At 47.0% G+C, this 20,049-nt stretch overlaps 1 protein-coding gene across 1 annotated transcript; it reads left to right on the forward strand.

Moving 5' to 3' along the window:
- The first annotated feature begins 7,030 nt into the window (after window positions 1–7,030).
- Window positions 7,031–16,306, forward strand: Ldha (lactate dehydrogenase A). The gene is made up of 8 exons (XM_028788948.1): window positions 7,031–7,154; window positions 8,847–8,996; window positions 10,471–10,588; window positions 11,459–11,632; window positions 11,914–12,087; window positions 12,881–12,998; window positions 14,826–14,949; window positions 15,638–16,306. Exons 2-8 carry the CDS (start codon window positions 8,871–8,873, stop codon window positions 15,800–15,802), a joined length of 999 nt encoding a protein of 332 aa, XP_028644781.1. The 5' UTR covers window positions 7,031–7,154; window positions 8,847–8,870; the 3' UTR covers window positions 15,803–16,306.
- The last annotated feature ends 3,743 nt before the right edge of the window (window positions 16,307–20,049 follow it).

Below are 20,049 nucleotides of genomic sequence, written 5' to 3' on the forward strand. Positions count from 1 at the left end.
CCAGTCGGTTACCTTTGCCCTTGGATATTTAGAGAACGAAGGGCGACTGCTTCCCTGCTGTCCTCCCAGGAAGCTCAGCAGGGACGTCCAGGCAGCAGTGTTGCCCGAGGAAAGAGTATAGAAGTTTGGAAGGCATGTGGTGGTCCCCATTTGTGTGATCTGAAGCTGTTAAATAGTTTGTGCTTTGGTGACATCAACAAATGTTCAAATTCCTATTCTGGTTCCTGGACTAGGGTAAAGATGATTTGACAGAGAATGGTGGGAGGTGGGGAGCTGTGGATGCTGGGTGCCTTCATCATGCAAGCCCCGTGTTTCATTGCTAGTACTACATACAGGAGGCCTGGTGGTGCACACCTGTAGTCACAAGACTCAGGATGTGCAGGCAATAGAAGCAGAAGCTCAAGGTCATTCGTGGTTACATAAGTGAGTTCAAGGTTCAAGGCCAGCCTGGGATAAATGAGACCCTGTTTCAGTACATATGTACATACATGCATACATACATACATACATACATACATACATACATACATATGAATGCATGGGAAAACCATCAGGAGCCATACACAAAGGACCCAGTGAATGGATCATGGTTTTTTTTTTTTTTTTTTTTTTTAAAAGATTTATTTATTTATTTATTATATATGAGTACACTGTAGCTGTCTTCAGACCCACCAGAAGAGGGCATCAGATCTCATTACAGATGGTTGTGAGCCACCATGTGGTTGCTGGGATTTGAACTCAGGACCTCTGGAAGTGCAGTCAGTGCTCTTAACCACTGAGCCATCTCTCCAGCCCTGGATCATGGTTTTACAAGCAGAGTCTTTCCCACAGCCTGAGGTCTCTGCTGTAGGCACCTGGAGTTTCCCTTAACCCCTCTTAGTAAAATCCTAGGCTGAGAGGCAGAACCAGAGCCCCTAGGACCCCTACAAAAAGACTAAACTGCCTTCTAGGGCAGGAGACTTCTGTGCATGCTCAAGGAGCAGGGCCACATGGTTCCTAGCCTAGCTTCACATCCAGCTAGAACCTGCTTTCTGACATTTGACCACAGAAGTGTCGTGTAAACAGTTTAAAGGAAAAGCAGCCAGCAGCCTCACATAAGCCTTTGTCCCTTCCCATGGCAACCCCAGGAAATGACAAATAGACTTCTAGGACTGTATTTATACTTTTAATTGGATTGTATCCCCTGTTATTTCTCAATAATTTACCATTGTTTCTTTGAGCCAAGACTTAAAATATAATTCTCCATTTTGTAGGAGAAGTTCAGAGGTCAAAGAATGATAGGGTCTTATCAAGAAATCTCCCTACTCCCACCCCCACTGCACTCCCACTAGCCTAGTGAGCCTCAAACTTCACTACATAGCCCACAGTGCCTTTGAACCCCTGATCCTCCTGCCTCCACCCACAAAGTGCTGGGATTATTCATGTGCTCCACTCTGCCTGTTCAACAAGACAGGGCTCCTGACACGCACACCGCCCACCCTTGTCCCCTCATCAGCAAGCTGCATGCTCAGCTTTGTTAAGCATATCTGTCACTGTTCCTGTTACCCAAAGCAACAGAAGGAAAGACTGTCACAGCTGTCCATGACTCTCCCCTGCTGTGGTTAGTCAAAGGACATCTTTTGCTATGGAAACCCACACTGGGGACTGGCAGGACTTGGGGCTCCCTCTGCAGCACTGACCTCAGTCTGAAAGTCACTTGCCTCCTTGTGACAGTGTATTTCTGGGACCTGCTAACCAGGACATCCCAGGAAGAGTAGAGCGCATGGACCTTAGCGTTTCCCCAGGAATAAGTGGTTGGGAGGGAACAGAGTTGGAGATGGAGTCTCTCAGAGAAGAGTAATGAAAAGCCAAGTCCCAAAAAGAAAACAGAAGTGCCATTTATCACTGGCCTGGCAAAGCAGAGGGGAAAAGCGGGGGAAGAAGTCGTGGGGAACCTAGGAGGTGTGTCATCCAGACCCCAGGAGGTGGCACCAGGAAAGCCTGAGAAGGGGGTGGAGTCTTCACACTTCACACCCATCAACAGGGGGGTGGTTAGGCTGAAGACTGGGGGAGGGGGTGTGTGACACAAAGCACTTTCTTGGGAGAGAGGGGTGGGGGAACCTCTGCTTTGGCTTGTACCCAGCACTCCCTAGCAGGTCAAGGACGGAGACAGATGAGATTCTCTGCATCTCGGGCCCTGCAACTCAGGGAAGTCATCAACCTTGCAGTCATGGAGAAGGTGAAAACAGGCAAGCTGCCAGTGAGTGTTCAGAGGGGTTTTGGGGTGTGGAGGGTTGTGTCAGGGAAATGTATGTCCCTGACAGATGTGGTTAGAGAAGTCAGTGCTCCTCAAGTGTCCTTGCGTGTGCTGTATATGGTCACCAGACCAGGCGCCCCCTTTCCCACGGCCTTTCGGTCATCTTGTTTTCACCCCATCTTGCATATTCTTTAGAAACTTCAGTGAGTTCTGGCCGCCAAAACCTGAATAAAAGAAAACACACCTAATCGTCTTAGCCTGGCATTGTCGGCTAAGGATGTCCCGACAGACACACCTTGCTTCTTGTGGTCTCTGCATAGATAGCTCCATCCCCATTGGTTTCTCAACGACTAATCCACCAGCTGCAATCTTTTTCTCACCCCAGCCCTGATGCTGCCTCTTCTGGAAAGCCTTCTCTGGTTTCTTTGCTCAGGTGACTGTTGTGTTTTATAAAGATAGGAGAGGCCAGAGATATGTTTGGAGGTGCAGTAAGGTGTGGGGGAAGGGGGTGCCTCTGTGAGCCCATTCTGAGGTATCCCTTCCTGCTGAGGGACCAGCCACATGACGGTATAGTATAGACTAGAGTTTATTCTGAGCATGGGGAGGGGAGTGCAGAGGGTAGTAGAGACTGAGAAAGGCAGGGGGGCGGGAGGGAGAGAGAAGAGGAGTAGAGGCCAGCCATGAACACGTGGAGAGAGGGGGGTAGGGAAATGAGGAAATGGGGAGAGAGAGGGTAAGTAGCAGGAGCAAGAGAGAGAGAGAGAGAGGAGGAGGCAAGCAGCCCCTCTTATAGTGAGTCAGGCTCACCTGGCTGTTGTCTAACTAACCGCAGGGCAGAGCCTAGACTAAATACCAACTGTGACTTTAGCTGGTGCTCTCTCCCCTGAATGGGGAACATTCTTAACTTCTTTGTGGCAGTGGAACACTATTTGATTTTTGCTTGGTTTGGCTTTGTTAGAGCTTGTTTTATAGACTAAGTCTCCTTCAGCCCAGGTCAGCCTTGAACTCACTGTGTATCCAAGGCTGCCTTGAACTTCTGATCCTTCTGCTTCTACCTCCCACACTGGTGTGTAAATCACCAAGAGTGTCTTCTAGCTTGCATTTTAACTATGGAGGAGGATGTTCTCAGTTCCCTCCATGTTGGTCTTTGAAGGCTTATAAATATCTCTCTGTCTCTCTCTGTCTCTCTCTCTGTCACACACACACACACACACACACACAGAGAGAGAGAGAGAGAGAGAGAGAGAGAGAGAGAGAGAGAGAGAGAGAGAGAGAGAGAGAGAGAGACAGGTTGACAGGTTGGTCTCAAACTCATGAGCCTAAGCTTTCTTTCCAGCTTCTCTACCTCATGAGAAGCTGGAACTACAAGCATGCGCCACAGCTGACTGACTTGCTCATTTCTGAACCCCTGGCACTCAATCTCTGCCTATGACTATGTGGGCTCAGGATGTCAGGTCTGGTGGCAAGGGAGAGGAGGGTATTCAGGTAGAAGGAGCACGGCCTGAGTGGAAGACTGGAAATGGAACACTGCACGATGCATTCGAGGAGTGTGAGGAGTAGCCTTGACTCTGGTATACAGGAGGCACAAAGGAAAACAGGAGATAAGGTCAGAGAGGGAGGGCTTTGAGTGCTGTTCTATGGAGAGTCTGATGTGCAACCCAAGGATTTGACTTTTATCCTGGAGGCAACAGGAAGTCACTGAAAGCTGTCATTTAACCAACACCAAATGGAAGGGTAGCACAGAACTGTTTTGGGTGGCACCATCTTTTTGGCTACGCCTATCTAGGAAACATCTTACGGTACATGCTGGGTACCCAACATTCTTTGAACCTAGACTGTACCTGAGTCAAAATACTTTGTAGATTTTCTTTTGAAAGAGACTGTACCCAAATAACACTTGGCAGGGCTTGGCTCTTATGACAGGTTTCTTGGGTCACTGTGTGGGTTCCACACACTCTGTGGCATGGCATGGAAGTTCTGTTGTATAGACCATGTCAGTCACGTTTCTCTGGGAAAGCAGAAGCAATGGCAGACGGGCATAGATTCATTCTGAGGACCTGGCTTACGTGACCATGGAGGGTGAGTATTTCCACCATCTGCCAGCTTAAAGCTGGAGACTCTGGAAACCAGGTGATAGAGGATCCTGCCCAGACATGAAAATCAGAACCAAGACGGTGTCCGGCCAGGGCGAGGGCTGAAAAGGATGACATCACAGCAGCCAGACATCAGAGACACCCACTGCCCGCTATGTGGCTCCTGCACCTAAAACTGCCTTGAAATCCCTGAGTAGTTTCTTGCCTTATATTTTGTGAGCATAGGACTTTGAAGAGAGAAAAACAAGCTTTGAGCCAGTCAGTGCCAGGTTTAAAGTCCTGCCTGAAATCATTTAGAAATGGCATGGTTTTGGCAAAGCCAGTACTCTTTCTGAGTCCTGGTTTCTCATCTGGAAAATGGGAAGGATCTTGTCTACCCCAGAGTCAGGATGAAGACAAGCCCAGAAGACGCCTACCGTTAGTCCCTACAAGTGGCATTTGTCTTACTCATCCTGGACTCAGAACGTGGCCGATGTGCCTAGAGGAGGGAGGCTGTGCTTGGAGTGGCTATCACCAAGTGTCCAAGTGTCCTGATGTAGTGGAATGGAACCTGCCTGAGGCATCTTCACAGGCCTTTCCTGAGAGTCTTACCTGTCTCTCTACCCCATCCTACTCTTGGCTTCCTGCCAGTCCTCTTCTCCCAACTGGGACACATTTAACAAGCTGGCAGGCCCCATCCTTCACTGAATAAGAACATTGTCCCACAGGCCTAGAGACCTGAGGCATTGTTGAAAGCTGCCTCAGGACACCCTGTGCCTCACCCTCACCCTCTCCAGCTGTGTTTGTGGTCTCTAGGCACCCAGTAGTGTCTGGAAACTGGTTGTAGTGAGCTACACAGATGTCCCATTTTCCTGGAACTGGGGTGAATTTTTCCCTCTGCACCCAAAAAGTACAAGTATGGGTCTTTCTGGAGGCTAGCCTTGAGATGTTATGCTATGGCACAGTGCTGAGAGGAAGTAGGCCTATATGTGTTCTGCAAGGGGTCCAGAGTCCTACTCCTTACCTGCAAGGGGTTTCCCTGAAGGGTGCACTGGCCACAGTGTAGGGTGGTGAGAAGAGGGAGTCTCTACTCTGTGTGTATATAGGTAGGCATAAGGGAAGGGAAGAGACACTATCTCTTTCCAGAATCCTGGGGTCAGAGGAGTGTGTGTGTGCACATGTGGTTTCTGCACACGTATTTTCCACACAAAGCAATCTCCTAGCAGATGAACCTGGCCTAGCATCTAATAAACCAGTTTACATTCTGTTTAGAGCATTGTATTCCACAGATTCATAGTTCAGTCCCCTCAAAAAGACCAAAAAAAAAAAAAAAAAAAAGTTCAGTCCCACAGGACTGCCCCCAACTTGAGACCATAAGCACAAGTAGTTACTAGATTCCGTGTTTCTCCCTCACCATTATAAACCGAGGTATTCCCAAGCCCCTCCCCTTCCTCCTGTTCGACTACTTGCTCTAGTGTTTCTTAGTACTCATAGACGGACCTTCACTTTTTTCTTTATAAAGTTAAATTCATTTCTCTTGTTCTGACTTTTAAAAAAAATAATTTTAACTATATATAGGGGAGGGAGACTCTGTGAAGGTCTAAAGAGGGTATTGGACTCCTTGGATCTGGAGTTACAAGCTTTTGTGGTCTTAATGGCAGAGCCACCTCTCCAGGTCCAACTGTTGTGATGTTTTAATTTTTAATTTATTTTATTTGCGCTCTGCTGAGGATGGGACTCAGACCTTTGTGCATGCAAGGCAAGTGCCCCTGCCCTGGCCACAATCCTAGCCTACTCTGTTTATTTATAAAAGATATCATAATGGATACAGAGCGAAAGTAGGGGTTGTGAGCTTCATCGTTCTCACGTGACCCCTGCACCTCCAGCACCCTGCAACCGGAAGCCCTTCAAGTCTTGTTCAAGACTGTAATTGACCTTAATCTGCAGTGAACGCAGCATCTCTTCCAGGGAGATGGGTGAGCAGGGTTGAAAGTCACTGTTCTTCCCATCACTAAGGAAACCAAAGCAGTTAAAACCCTATTTCACATCCTATCAGTGGTGGAGTACCTTAAGATTCATATACGATTTAGCAGAAGCTGGGAGAGGAATAGGAATTGACCTACAGAGTAATGAAGCCTACAGAAAGAAGTTTAGAGGCAGAGAGTGATGTGAAAACAAACCAGGGCCCTGGTACTCCTTGGTAAGGCTAAACACAAACGCCTGCCGGATGGCATGGGAGAGGTCAGATGTAAAGCCGCCAAGTCACTCGCAAGCTCTCAGATGCTGAGACCCCCTCATGGTTTGGGAGATGTAAGTGAAGCGGGGAGGAGAAAGGCCCATCTGATAGACTGCTATGGCGGGCAGACCGACACGGTGCTGGCATGTGCTTTCACGCAATATTTACTGAAGGCCTGTTGCTTGCCAGAAGTTGTCCCCGGCGCTGGGAAGAGCAGTGAAGAAAGTGACCAGGGTTTGTCTGCGTCTCACAAGTTTTACGGAGAAGGAAGCGGAGGATCAATGCGTTTCGGGCTCCCGTTTCTAAGGCTGAGGAGCAGGTCGGGTTGGCGGTTCTTAGAGGTGTCGCGGCACACGTGGAGCCACTCTTGCAGGGCCATCGTGCTGCGCGCGCCGCCCTGGTCTTGGCGGGGCCCAGCCCGGCTGGACGCCCGCCCCCGGCCCAGCCTACACGTGGGTTCCCGCACGTCCGCTGGGCTCCCACTCTGACGTCAGCTCGGAGCTTCCATTTAAGGCCCCGCCCGCGTGCAGCTCTGCGTGCTGGAGCCACTGTCGCCGAGCCCAGGCCACGCTGCTGCTGCTCGCCCGTCGCCCCCCATCGTGCACTAGCGGTACGGTTGGGTCCCACGCTGCCCGCACAGGGGATCCCTACCCGGGGTGGAGGTGCAGGGTGTTCAGACCTGGGTACGCGTGGGCTACTGTGCTCTGGGGAACGGAGCAGGCGGCCCCACCCAGCCTGGGGCGGCGAGACGGGTGTGAGAAGGACTAGGGGGATGGCTGGCCTGAAGGTTGGGAGCCACCGAATAGGGGCCATGCGAAACTTGAGGTCCGGTAACTCGAGCCCATGGGGGCCGAAAAAGCCTGAGCACGTCCGGGGCGGGTACTTCGGAACAGCCGGGCGGTTAGCATTTTCCCTTGCGTAGGCTCGGTGGATCGGTTGTTTCCTGCAGATTATAGGGAGCTCTTGCCCTAAATGCAGCTTGTTAAGAGGATTCCGGTGTGTCTGGGGATCGTGCTAAGCGCACTGCGTGCGGAGAGGAAGCGGGAAGAGCCGCAGTCCTTCCTCTGCACCCTAGACGGAAGGAGGAAACCTGTAGCTGAGAGGCCTGCGACACCCATCGGGTCGTAGGTGGGAAGTAGACTCACCCAGTCACCTCACGGAAATGAGGTTTGCGTGAGGCAGCTTCTCTGCGGGAGGAGCCCCCCGCCCTGCCCCCAGCCTGCAGAGACCTCGCAAGGCTGTCTAGAAATAGCAGCGGTTGTAAGGAGACCGGATTCCTGCTTGATAGCCCTAGGCTGCTTGCCCAGAGATCTTGCCGAGTCCTTTTGCACTTTGGAACGATTTCAAAAATAGACATGCTTGCTGGGGAAGGTAGCCCTCGTGGTTCTAGGTGGGAGGCTCCAGGCCTCAGGCCCTCCGCAACTGTATCCCCATTTTGGAACTGAAGAAATTTCTCTTCTTGGCCACATCCTGAGCAAAGAGGCCCCGCCCCGGTGGGTGAAGGCCCTGGTTCCTGGTAGTGGCATTTGAGATCTCACCCTGGTGCCAGGCTAAGGTGGCTGCCAGCCCCACTTCACCGTGCTTGTGCTTTGGGCTCTAGAAAGGGCCGAACTCAGACCTCGAACTGCCTGCCAGAGGTCTATGGGCAGCAGCCACTAGACCTATGTATGTATAACACCTTGTTCTGAAATTGCGCACGCGCACCGGCTTCCCCTGCCTGCCAGTCTTACAGATCTGGGCTGGTCATACAACTTGGGTTCTTGCGGGGGTGGGGGTTAGGAAGCAAGCTTGCGCGTGCGCAGGCTTAAGCACGTTGGTATGCCTTAGGGTCCCACCTTGTGGCCGTTATTGGCGCCCTCTGCTCTTGATTTTTGGTACTTCCTGGAGCAACTTGGCGCCCTACTTGCTGTAGGACTCTGGGTGATGGGAGAAGAGCGGGAGGGCAGTTTTCTAACGGTATAAGAGGGGAGACCATCCCCTTTTGGGGTACATCAAGATGAGTAAGTCCTCAGGCGGCTACACATACACGGAGACCTCAGTATTATTTTTCCATTTCAAGGTGAGGACCTTCACGTTCAGACCACACCCTGGCGTTGAGTTTTACATTCTGTGGCTATTGGTTTTCCACTTCTGTTCTTTGTCACATTGTCACTTAATGGAAAGTAGTCCAAAGGTAGCAAAGTCAGTGTTTTTTTTGTTTGTTTGTTTTGTTTTTGTTTTTTTTTTTTTTTTAGTTTAAAGACAAAGACTTGGTGAATACACCTTGGACAGGCTACAATGACACACAGTGTTTCCCCCTTAGGTCCCAAAAGATTCAAAACCCAAGATGACAACCCTCAAGGACCAGCTGATTGTGAATCTTCTTAAGGAAGAACAGGCCCCCCAAAACAAGATTACAGTTGTTGGGGTTGGTGCTGTTGGCATGGCTTGTGCCATCAGTATTTTAATGAAGGTAAGTTGGGGATCCTTCATGTCCCAAGCCTATGAATGGGTGGGCATCCCTACATTGTCACATTGTATATAAAACTATTAAGGTTTGCAAGCATTCATTCAGAGTCATTTGTGAAACATTTTGCAACATAGTGATACATAAGAACAGGACTGTAAAGTCACAGTATCAAAGATTATCAGACCGCAGCCGCTTTAAAATGCTCTGCAGTGTGCTAGCTAGCATGCCTTAACAACCAGTCCTTTTATTATACATTTTTATATACCTTTTATTATACTTTTTCAGTTACATGAACCTAGGGCCTCCAGTGTGTTAGGTAACCATTGACCTGTATACCCAAATCTAAAGTGATTTTTGAATTGAAATTTATATGTGCATGTGATTAAACATTAAAATCCTACTGAGTAGATTATCTTGAACTTCTGTCCAAACCCCATTGTCTCCTGTTGTATATATTTTCCTTTGGAAAAATAATTGTGTGTGAGCACAGAGGGTAATTTTTGGTTCTGTCCTTCCTACCTTATGGGTTCTGGAGATGAAATTCAGCTCAGCAGACTGCAGGAACTGCTTTCACCCACTGAGCTATCTGACCTAATTTTCTTTCCAATTGTAGGGCTAAAATTTAATTAGTCATAACTTTATCATTGAATTAGAAAACACTTTGAGCCAGGCAGTGGTGGCGTACGCCTTTAATCCCAGCACTTGGGAGGCAGAGGCAGGCTGGTTTCTGAGTTCGAGGCCAGTCTGGTCTACAGAGTGAGTTTCCAGGACAGCCAGGGCTACACAGCAAAACCCTGTCTCGAAAAACAAAAAAAAAAAAAAATTAAAAAAAAAAAAGGCAAGAAAACACTTTGAAACAGGGTAACTTGGTTTGTATGTAGCCCACACTAGCCTTAAACTTGGAACAATCTTCCTGGGTGTTGGTTTATATGTCTGCAACGTCACACCTAGCTTTGCAGAATACTATTATTCTACAGGTGTTAACTAAAAACCTGGCTTATGTAAAAAATTGAGGCAACATTTCTCAATATTTTTATTTTAAAGACAGGGTCTCCAGTCATTAAGTAATTGTTGGTGGTGGTTTTTTTTTTTTTTTTTTTTTTCTTCCTGCCGTCTTAGTACTGCCATTAAGGGCATGGATTGATAGTCCTGGCTTGGAGCGTTGCTTTGAGTCATTCTTTCCCCTCACCATAAAGGTCTCATTATGCCAAGCAACAGTCTACCCTGGACTTTGTGCCTAGCCCTAGTTTCAAGCCTTGGTACTGGCCAACATTGCCTAGTTAGTTAATGACATCCACACACAGAAACCACTCCAGTGCAGGGCTTGCAGAGGAGAGGCTGCACAGGGCCTTTGGGGAAGCAATGGTTTTGAATGTATCCCAACAGAGACTAAAATAGCACTACCCTCCTATGCCTGGAATACAGAACATGGCATGTCCTGAGAAGGATCAACATTATTTTCCCATTTGTCTTTCAGGACTTGGCAGATGAGCTTGCCCTTGTTGACGTCATAGAAGACAAGCTAAAGGGAGAGATGATGGATCTCCAGCATGGCAGCCTTTTCCTTAGAACACCAAAAATTGTCTCCAGCAAAGGTTGGTTGTGGCCAGGTTCTCTTGCTGTCAGACTTAAGTTCCTCCTCCGGCCTGAAACCCCATCTCTGTAGTTCTTTCAAGACAGAAGGGCCTTGGCATACTTTCGTGCTGGTTCTCAATACCTTATCGAAGGTTTGATAGTTAGCAGAGGATTTTCAGTGGAAGCCTAGTTTGCACGTACATGAGAATTCTCTGAATTAGGACATGAGTAAGCTCCAGATCTACATTATTGGTTTCAAGTGTGTATTACTAGGCTGGAGCCTGGGGCTTTGTACCCATCAGGCATGAGCTCTACCTGCACAGTGTCAGCCCCAACCTTGCTGCCCTGTATTATATACAAAACAATTGAGGACTTGCCCTCAGGGCCTGACCAACAGATGTTCTTGGCTTGACTTTTTACACTTCCCTGGCATAGCTGGGAACCCAGGGTTGAAAGTCTTTGACCTCCTACCTCCTAGGCAACTCTGTATCAGCTGTCCCGTGTCACCAGAGGGTAAAGGGGAATTGGAGAAGATTGCTGGGCTCTTGGCAACAATTAAATGGCTGATGAAAATGAATCGATAGAATGCTGGGTGTGGTGGTGCATGTGCTATGTTAGGGCAGAAAATAATTGCCATATAAGAAGTTGATATGATGATCAAATGCACTAGATTCCTTCCTGTTGATGTATGAGAAAGGGATTCTCTACTTCTTCCTCTCTAAGAGACTGCTGTTAAAACTATATACCAAAGGGAAGGTCAGAATGGCACAGGGCTCGGTCAGCCTTCTACAGAGGTCGGAATAAAACTCTACACTGGAGGTTTATGCAATGAGCTTTGCTGGGTAGGAAAAGTTCCCTGAGGGGACCTTCATTTCTGGTCTTTTCTCTAGACTACTCTGTAACTGCGAACTCCAAGCTGGTCATTATCACAGCGGGGGCCCGTCAGCAAGAGGGAGAGAGCCGGCTCAATCTGGTCCAGCGAAACGTGAACATCTTCAAGTTCATCATTCCCAACATTGTGAAGTACAGTCCACACTGCAAGCTGCTTGTTGTCTCGAATCCCGGTGAGGCTTTCACACTGTAGGAGCCAACAGCTGGTTTTCACCCGAACGTTGCACTGTGGAAATACATGCTCATTCATTTTCTATGGATTGTGTTTTTATAAAACATCATTTTAAAGCATAAATTCCTCTGAATGTAGTTGCAAAACTTGGAGATTTTACTTATGATCTTGAAGAAGTAGCTTTAAGAGTAATGAATTGTGACAAACTACTGAGCCATGTTCAACAAGGTCAAAGTCGTGTTCCTTGAGTTACCCATTATGCAAGTGTTTTGTGTTTTATAGTGGATATCTTGACCTACGTGGCTTGGAAAATCAGTGGCTTTCCCAAAAGCCGAGTTATTGGAAGTGGTTGCAATCTGGATTCGGCTCGGTTCCGCTACCTGATGGGAGAAAGGCTGGGAATTCACCCGCTGAGCTGTCACGGGTGGGTCCTGGGAGAGCATGGCGACTCCAGTGGTAAGTCTCTTTTTGAAAACAAAAACATAGCATAAAGAAGGCTCTAGGCATTTTTTCTTTTTTTTTTTAAAGATTTATTTTATTTATGCGAGCAAACTGTAGCTGTCTTCAGACAACACCAGAAGAGGGCATCAGATCCCATTACAGATGGCTGTGAGCCACCATGTGGTTGCTGGGAATTGAACTCTGGAAGAGTAGTCAGTGCTCTTAACTAGTAAGCAGTCTCTCCAGCCCCAAGGCATTTCTTTTCTACCCGTCTAGCCTTTGTCTTCCGGATATGGGGATTTCAGGCGTGAGCCACAGTTGTGCCTATTGACACTCCTCATGCCAGCTGTAGAGCAGGGAACCTCATGTGTGCTAAGCACATAGTCTACTGAGCCTTGCCCTCAGCCCCTGGACGTGCTGACCACGGTTCTTAGGACAACTGTAGTCATTTACTGCATACAGCAGTTTACACTTGACATGCCTGCCCCTGACAGGATCAGCCAGGTGTGGAGAAAACCCTGTTAGGGAGTAATTGAAGGTGACATTTGTTTATACAGTATTCTTAGAGGTCCTATGCCAAGGAAATCTCCTTTAACTGTGAACACTAATAGTAAGTACATAGCCTACAGCTTTTAGTAGATTAGGAAGTGGGTTAGAATGTACAGTTGGTATTATGTACTGGGGTTGGGTAATCCATGCCATCTTTGAGAACTGGGGAACCTTCCTCTGCAGATGAGGAGAAAGGTGGGACACAATTGCTATTCTGGGCTGTTGGGTGGAAACACTGTAAGCTGCCCGTTTCTTCCAGTGCCTGTGTGGAGTGGTGTGAATGTTGCCGGTGTCTCCCTGAAGTCTCTGAACCCAGAACTGGGTACTGATGCGGACAAGGAGCAGTGGAAGGAGGTTCACAAGCAGGTGGTTGACAGGTGAGGCTTCATGATAGACAACATGGGAGACTGAAGATGTATTCACTTTACATCCGGCATCAGCCTCCCCCTCCTCCCCATTCCACCTCCCATCTCTCTAGCCCCCTCTTTCTCCCATCATGTCACTTCAGGACTGGGGACATCCTCTCCCACTGAGGCCAGACAAGGTGCTCCATTTAGGGGAACGGGATCCACAGAGCAGGCTACAGGCTCAGGGACACCCCTACTCCTTTGTTGGCCAAGCTGCTCATCCCCTACATATGTGTGAGAGGGTGGGGGAGCTAGATCCAGCCAGTGTTTGCTTTTTGATTAGTGGTTTGGTCTCTAGGAGCCCCTGAGGGTCCTGGTTAGTTGACTGTTGGTTTTCCTGTGAAGTCTCTGTCCTCTTAGGATCCCTCAGTCCTTCTCAAAACTCCCATCTCTTCTGTAAGAGTCCCTGAGCTCCATCTAATGTTGGGGGTGAGTCTCTGCATCTCTAAAAGATTAAGATTTTAACAGCACCTTCATTTGAGTGCTTTTGCTTACATTACCCCCCCTTTTTTTCTTTTTAATACTTTATGGATGTGAGTACACTGTAGCTGTTTTCATGCACAGCAGAAGAGGGCATCAGATCCCATTACAGATGGTAGTGAGCCACCATCTGGTTGCTGGGAATTGAACTCAGGACCTCTGGAAGAGCAGTCAGTGCTCTTAACCACTGAGCCATCTCTCTAACCTCCAATTTTTTTTTTCTTAAATTTTGTTAATCTTCATGCTATAAACAAAAGGCTAAGATGAAAGCAGCAGGAAATGCAGGCAAGGTGTGCTGACACTAGCTTCTTAGAGTCTCCTGTTGGTAACGCATGGGTGTTCTACCTGCTTACATGTCTGCACCGCATGCATGCACTGTCCAGGTAATTCAGAAGAGGGTAAAGGAGCTGGCTGTTGGTGGTGCACGCCTTTAATCCCAGCACTTGGGAGGCAGAGGTAGGCGGATTTCTGAGTTCGAGAGTTCGAGGCTAGCCTGGTCTACAGAGTGAGTTCCAGGACAGCCAGGGCTACACAGAGAAACCCTGTCTCGAAAAACCAAACCAAAAAAAAAAAAAAAAGAAGAGGGTAAAGGATTCCCTAGAACTGGAGTTACAGACATTTGTAACTTATGGGTCATCTGAAGAGCTGCTTGTGCCCTTAACCTCTGAGCCACCTTGCAGCTCCCAGAAATAAGAGAAGCATAGCCAAGTTATTTATTTGACTAATGTAGTTTAAGTCTGGTTCAGATTTTTTTTTTCCAAGACAAGAGTTAGAGACTACAGTCTCACTGTTTGGGACAGAGGTATGAGCCGCAAGAAGCACGCGGGCTCAGCAGCAGGGAGTGCTCACCTCATCCGCAGACAGGAAACAGAGAGCTAACACAACGGCTTTACTTTGAAACCTAAAGCCCACCCTAGAGTGACATGTTTGCCCCAACAAGACAATACCTCCTAATCACTCCCAAACAGCCTATTAACGGGGGGACCAAATGTTCTAGTGACCTAGACTTACAGGGGACATCTCACTCATGGAAGTCACCATAGATTTTTTTTGAGGTACATGAATGGAGCAGAGTCTCATGCATACTAGGGACAGGATGGGTTTTCAGCCTCTCCGTATTTCATTTCAGTCTTGTTGGTGTGGGGTTCAATTGTCTTGACAATGTAATACTTCCTCTACCAATGTACAAGATTCAAGTCCACTGGGGGTCAGACTTTTTGTCCTGAATGTATAACATTGTAAAGAGTGTTCAGTAAAGTCTTTATTTTCCTTGTCTCTCCCTTCCCTCAACCTTTCACCATCCTTCCTATCCCACAGTGCGTATGAGGTGATCAAGCTGAAAGGTTACACATCCTGGGCCATTGGCCTCTCTGTGGCAGACTTGGCCGAGAGCATAATGAAGAACCTTAGGCGGGTGCATCCCATTTCCACCATGATTAAGGTAATGGGTCTGTGGAGATGTATTTTGTATTTGAGAAATTTGTTTCTTGGCTTTCAAAGCAGATTGATGGAGGCCTTATATCACTAGCTGTAAATTCATCCTTTCGTCTTCTTCTTTTGGAACATAATAATGACCTGTGGAATTATATGGACACTGGCATTGTAATGTCTGACTCAAAGAACCTTAGCTGAGTTAGGCTGAGTCAGGTGGGACGCCCTGCTCCCAGTTACCACAGTCTAACAGAAATAGGGAAGTGTGGTTTATTATGTACCTTGGTTAGTTTGGGGTTTTGTGATTTGGTTTGCTTTGGTATTCTTGAGGCAAGGGTCTTAAATAGTGCCTGCTGGCCGGGCCTTGAACTTGTTAGGTAGTTGAGGAGTATTCTGAACTCTTTCTGCCTCTAGCTCTCTGCTGGGATTAGAGGCATGTACCAAACCTAGCTGTTCATTATTATACCTGGACATCTCTGCAATAGAATAGCATTGACACTTAAATGTGTATAAAGGCTTTTATAAGCCAGACAGTGGTAAAACACACTTTGAATCCCAGAACTCGGGGAGGGAGATAGAGGCAAGTAGATCTCCAAAAAAGGAGAAGAAAAAAAAAAGCTTTATACTTGTAAAGGTCTAAATTCTGAAGAATCTTAGGAGAGGTGCAGACAATGTAACGCCTGCCATTCTGTGTCCAGGGTCTCTACGGAATCAATGATGATGTCTTCCTCAGTGTCCCGTGCATCCTGGGACAAAATGGAATCTCAGATGTTGTGAAGGTGACACTGACTCCTGAGGAAGAGGCTCGCCTGAAGAAGAGTGCAGATACCCTCTGGGGAATCCAGAAGGAGCTGCAGTTCTAAAGTCTTCCCAGTGTCCTAGCACTTCACTGTCCAGGCTGCAGCAGGGTTTCTATGGAGACCACACACTTCTCATCTGAGCTGTGTTTAGTACAATTGTGTTGTGGTGTGGGGGAAAAAAAATCTCAGTTCCCACAGCTCTACCCTGCTGCCAAGTGGTACTTGTGTAGTGGTAACCTGGTTAGTGTGACAGTCCCACTGTCTCCAAGACACACTGCCAACTGTGCAGGCTTGGATTACCCTGTGAGCCTGCTGCGTTGCTGCCCTGCGCACTCTCACCACACATGCCTAGGCCAACGAGTTCCCAGTCAGTCATAACCCGGCTCCAGTGTGTAAGTCCACTATGCATATCTTGTGCATAAGTGTTCTACAGGATATTTTATGTATTATATGTGTCTGCAGTGTACATTGCAATATTATGTGAAATGTAAGATCTGCATATGGATGATGGAACCAACCACTCAAGTGTCATGCCAATGAAAACACCAAATAAACCTTGAACAGTGATGGCTTTGCTCTTTTATTGAGATGAAGTTGGGCAGCTGGTCAAGATGAAGAAGGCATTTCATCTCAGGATCAGAGGCAGGTGGATCTCTTGCATTTTGGCCAGCCTAGTTTATACAGTTGAAGGACAGCTGGAGCTACATAGTGAGGCCCTGTATCAAGATTAAAAAGAAAGTTGGGGGGCTGGAGAAATTTACAACACTGCCTCCTCCCAGAGGCTCTGAGTTCAGCAATCACACGGTGGCTCATGTATGGCATCCGATGCCCTCTTCTGCTGTGTCTGAAGATATCTACAGTGTACTCAAAAAGGAAAAGTTGGGTTGGAAAGAGTTGCTAAAGCAGTCCTCAGGACACTCATCTCTGCACTGGGGAGGTAGAGACCTAGAGCTTGTTGGCTAGTTAGAATTGTCCTTTAATCCCAGAACTTGGGAGGCAGAGGCAGGCGGATTTCTGAGTTTGAGGCCAGCCTGGTCTACAGAGTGAGTTTCAGGGCGGCCAGGGCTACACAGAGAAACCCTGTCTCAAAAAAACAAAGAATTGGGACTCACAAACTGCAGATTCAACAAGGACACACCATGACCACATGCAACTCTTGGAAAGGAAACCATTTAATTGGGACTAGCTCACAGCTCAGGTTTTGTCCATTATGGCAGCTGGAAGAACTAGTTAGGCCTGCCTTGGGTATTGAAACCCCAAAGTTGTCCCCCCTCACACACCCCATGACACTTCAACAAGGCCACTGCCACTCCCTGAGCATTCAAGTATGAGTCTGGGGGACATTTTTATTCAAACCACCACCACAGTGAGAAATTATGTCTCAAAAAATTAAAATGGATATTAGAAGACATCTCAGGTTAAACTTTCTATACATTCATGTGAGCTATACACAAAGCTGTAATAAATAGGAGTTAAAAAGTTCTTTGGGAGTAAGTCCTGAGACAATGGTTTTTTTTCAGGGTATTGGGGGTGGGGTTTTGTTTTTTAATGTGTATGAGTGTTTTACCTGTACGTAGGTCCATTCCCTGGAACTATAGTTAGGACAGTTGTGGGTGCTGGGGATTGAACCCAGGTATTCTGCAAGAGCAGCAGGTGATCATAACCCTGAGCTGACTTTCCAGTATTTGGGTACTGCTGAATGAGCAGCTATTTGGTATGAATTTATACTGATGGTGTAACTAGATTTCCATTATTGATGGTTTTTGTATTCTAAGCACAAGGAATTACGAGAATCATAACTATGATGTCCCACGCATTCATGTAGGCATTTTATAAATCAATGTAAAAACTTACCAGTTGACCAGCAGCAGCAGAACTCCGTTACAAAGCGGGCAGACATATGTTGAAGACTTCTAAACAGGGCCCAGTGAGAAAGCTCAGCAGGTAAAGGTGTGTTTGCAACCTGATGACCTGAATCTAACCCCCAGAGCCCACATAGTTAAAGGAGAACTGATTCCTGCAAGTTGTCCAACTCAAACTTGAGAGCCCTAGCTGGCTCTATTCATTTCTTCAGCTGTCCTCCCAGTACTTGGTAACTTCCATAGGCGTCCTGGCAACTTTGAGGTCAACTTGACACAAGCTAGTCATTTGTGAAGAGGAACAAAGAAACCACCTGGAGATTTGCCTGGAGGCAAGTCTATAGTGCATTTCCTTCCTTTGTAACTGATGTGGGAGGGTGAGCTCACTGTGGGTGGTGTCACCGCTGGGCTGGTCCTTCTGGAGAGTAAGAGAAAGCAGGTTGAGCAAGCCTTAGGGAGCAAAGGGCCTTTGCTTCAGTTCTTGTGTTAAGTTCCTGTGGTCATTTCCTGGATGAAGGACTAAGGATATGGATGTGTAAACCGACTATAACTTCCTCCCAAGCTGCTTTCGTTCATGGTGTTTATCACGGCAATAGAAAGCTGAGACGCCTGCTGTGACAACTGTACTGGAGATGGGTTTGTGCAACAAACCAGGGCTAACGTGGAAAGACACTGAAATAATCTATTAAGAAACAAACATGGCAGAGAAACCCTGTCTCGAAAAAAAAACCAAAAAACAAAAAAAAAAAAAAGAAAAGAAAAAAGAAATAAACATGGGCAGTAGTGGCACACGCCCAGCACTTAGGAGGCAGACGCAGGTGGATTTCTGAGTTCGAGGCCAGCCTGGTCTACAGAGTGAGTTCCAGGACAGCCAGAGCTACACAGAGAAACCCTGTCTCAAAAAAAAAAACAATCACTGTTCCTTAATATCTCTTAACATTAATGGACTCAATTCCCCAATAAAAAGACATAGGCTAACAGACTGGGTATGTAAACAGGACCCAGCATTTTGCTGCATACAGGAAACCCACCTCAGTGACAAAGACAGACACTACCTTAGAGTAAAAGGCTGGAAAACAAATTTTCAAGCAAATGGTCCTAAGAAACAAGCTGGAATAGCCATTATAAAACCTCCAGCTCGAGAACACAAAGGGAGGGGCTCACGGCTCCACCTGTATAGGTAGTTGAGGGTGGCCTTCTCAGGCATCAATGGAAGTGGAGGGCCTTGCTACCCAATAGTTTGGATTCCCTAGTGTTGGGGAATTTGAGAGCAGGGAGGCAGGAATGGGAGGATGGTGAGAGCACACCCTCATAGAAACTCCCAGAATAATATGGATTAGATATGATAGAGACAGGTCACCAGAAGACTAGATTCCAGAATTCAAACAAAAAATATCTTGATACTAAAATTTGTTTTGAGAATTGTATATTGCAGAATACACAGCCTTGGTGTATCTACTCATCAAGCAAGCTGAGCAGACCTGCTTGAACCTCTGATGTCCTGGAATCTCAGCTGAATGCAGTGAAGACACAGATGCCAGAGGCTTATCAATTTATTCTTCCCCCCTCCCCTCTTCTAATATCTCAAGGCCTGTAATCAGCTTGAAGAAGTTAATGAAGAGTCAGCGCCCCTATTCCCTGGGCTTGAGGACTGAGGTGGTTAATATTGGGCTGTCTTTTTAGGGAAAAGTAGTGGTTTTGTTGGAACAGGGAGGAATAGCTAGGATTTACTGCATAGCCATAATGTATTGGTAGAAATCTGTATAATTGTTATTAAGCTGAAGCTATAATTTCTTAAATGGTACAAAATTTACTTTGATTTCAAATTTAAGGTTTTCATTGGTACGAGTTTCTTATTGATATAAAAGTGAGATTAATACTGTTACTCTCATAGGCATTGTGCCTATATAGCACATTTAGGAATACAAGGCTTAGACCCAGTCCTTCTTTAACTTTTTTTTTAACTGATTTGAGATGGTTAGCCTGTGAGTTAAGGGCCTATAGCAAATTCATGGCTCTGAGTTTATTGTTAGGGTGTTTTCTATATTTTATTTAGAAATAGCTGAGAGGAGTTAAAAGACAACAGTCCAGATTGCCTTACATGGATAGTTGGTTTTCAAAACGTCATTAGTCCACAGAATTGACGTTACAAACATTTCTCCATTAAGGTTCATTTTGATTAGAGGCCTATCTGCTCCTGAAAGCTTCCAGTCTTGGATTCTAAGAAGAAATTGAGCGTCTTTGGAGTTACTCCAGTTGTGGTGAGACAGACACTAGGCAAGACTTGACTCTTTTCGGCCGGGCGGTGGTGGCACACGCCTTTAATCCCAGCACTTGGGAGGCAGAGGCAGGCGGATTTCTGAGTTCGAGGCTAGCCTGGTCTACAGAGCGAGTTCCAGGACGGCCAGGGCTGACAGAGAAACCCTGTCTCAAAAAAAAAAAAAAAAAAAA

The sequence above is a fragment of the Grammomys surdaster genome, unplaced genomic scaffold, assembly GCF_004785775.1.
Source record: "Grammomys surdaster isolate TR1022 unplaced genomic scaffold, NIH_TR_1.0 125769, whole genome shotgun sequence".
NCBI classification, from domain to species: Eukaryota; Metazoa; Chordata; class Mammalia; order Rodentia; family Muridae; genus Grammomys; species Grammomys surdaster.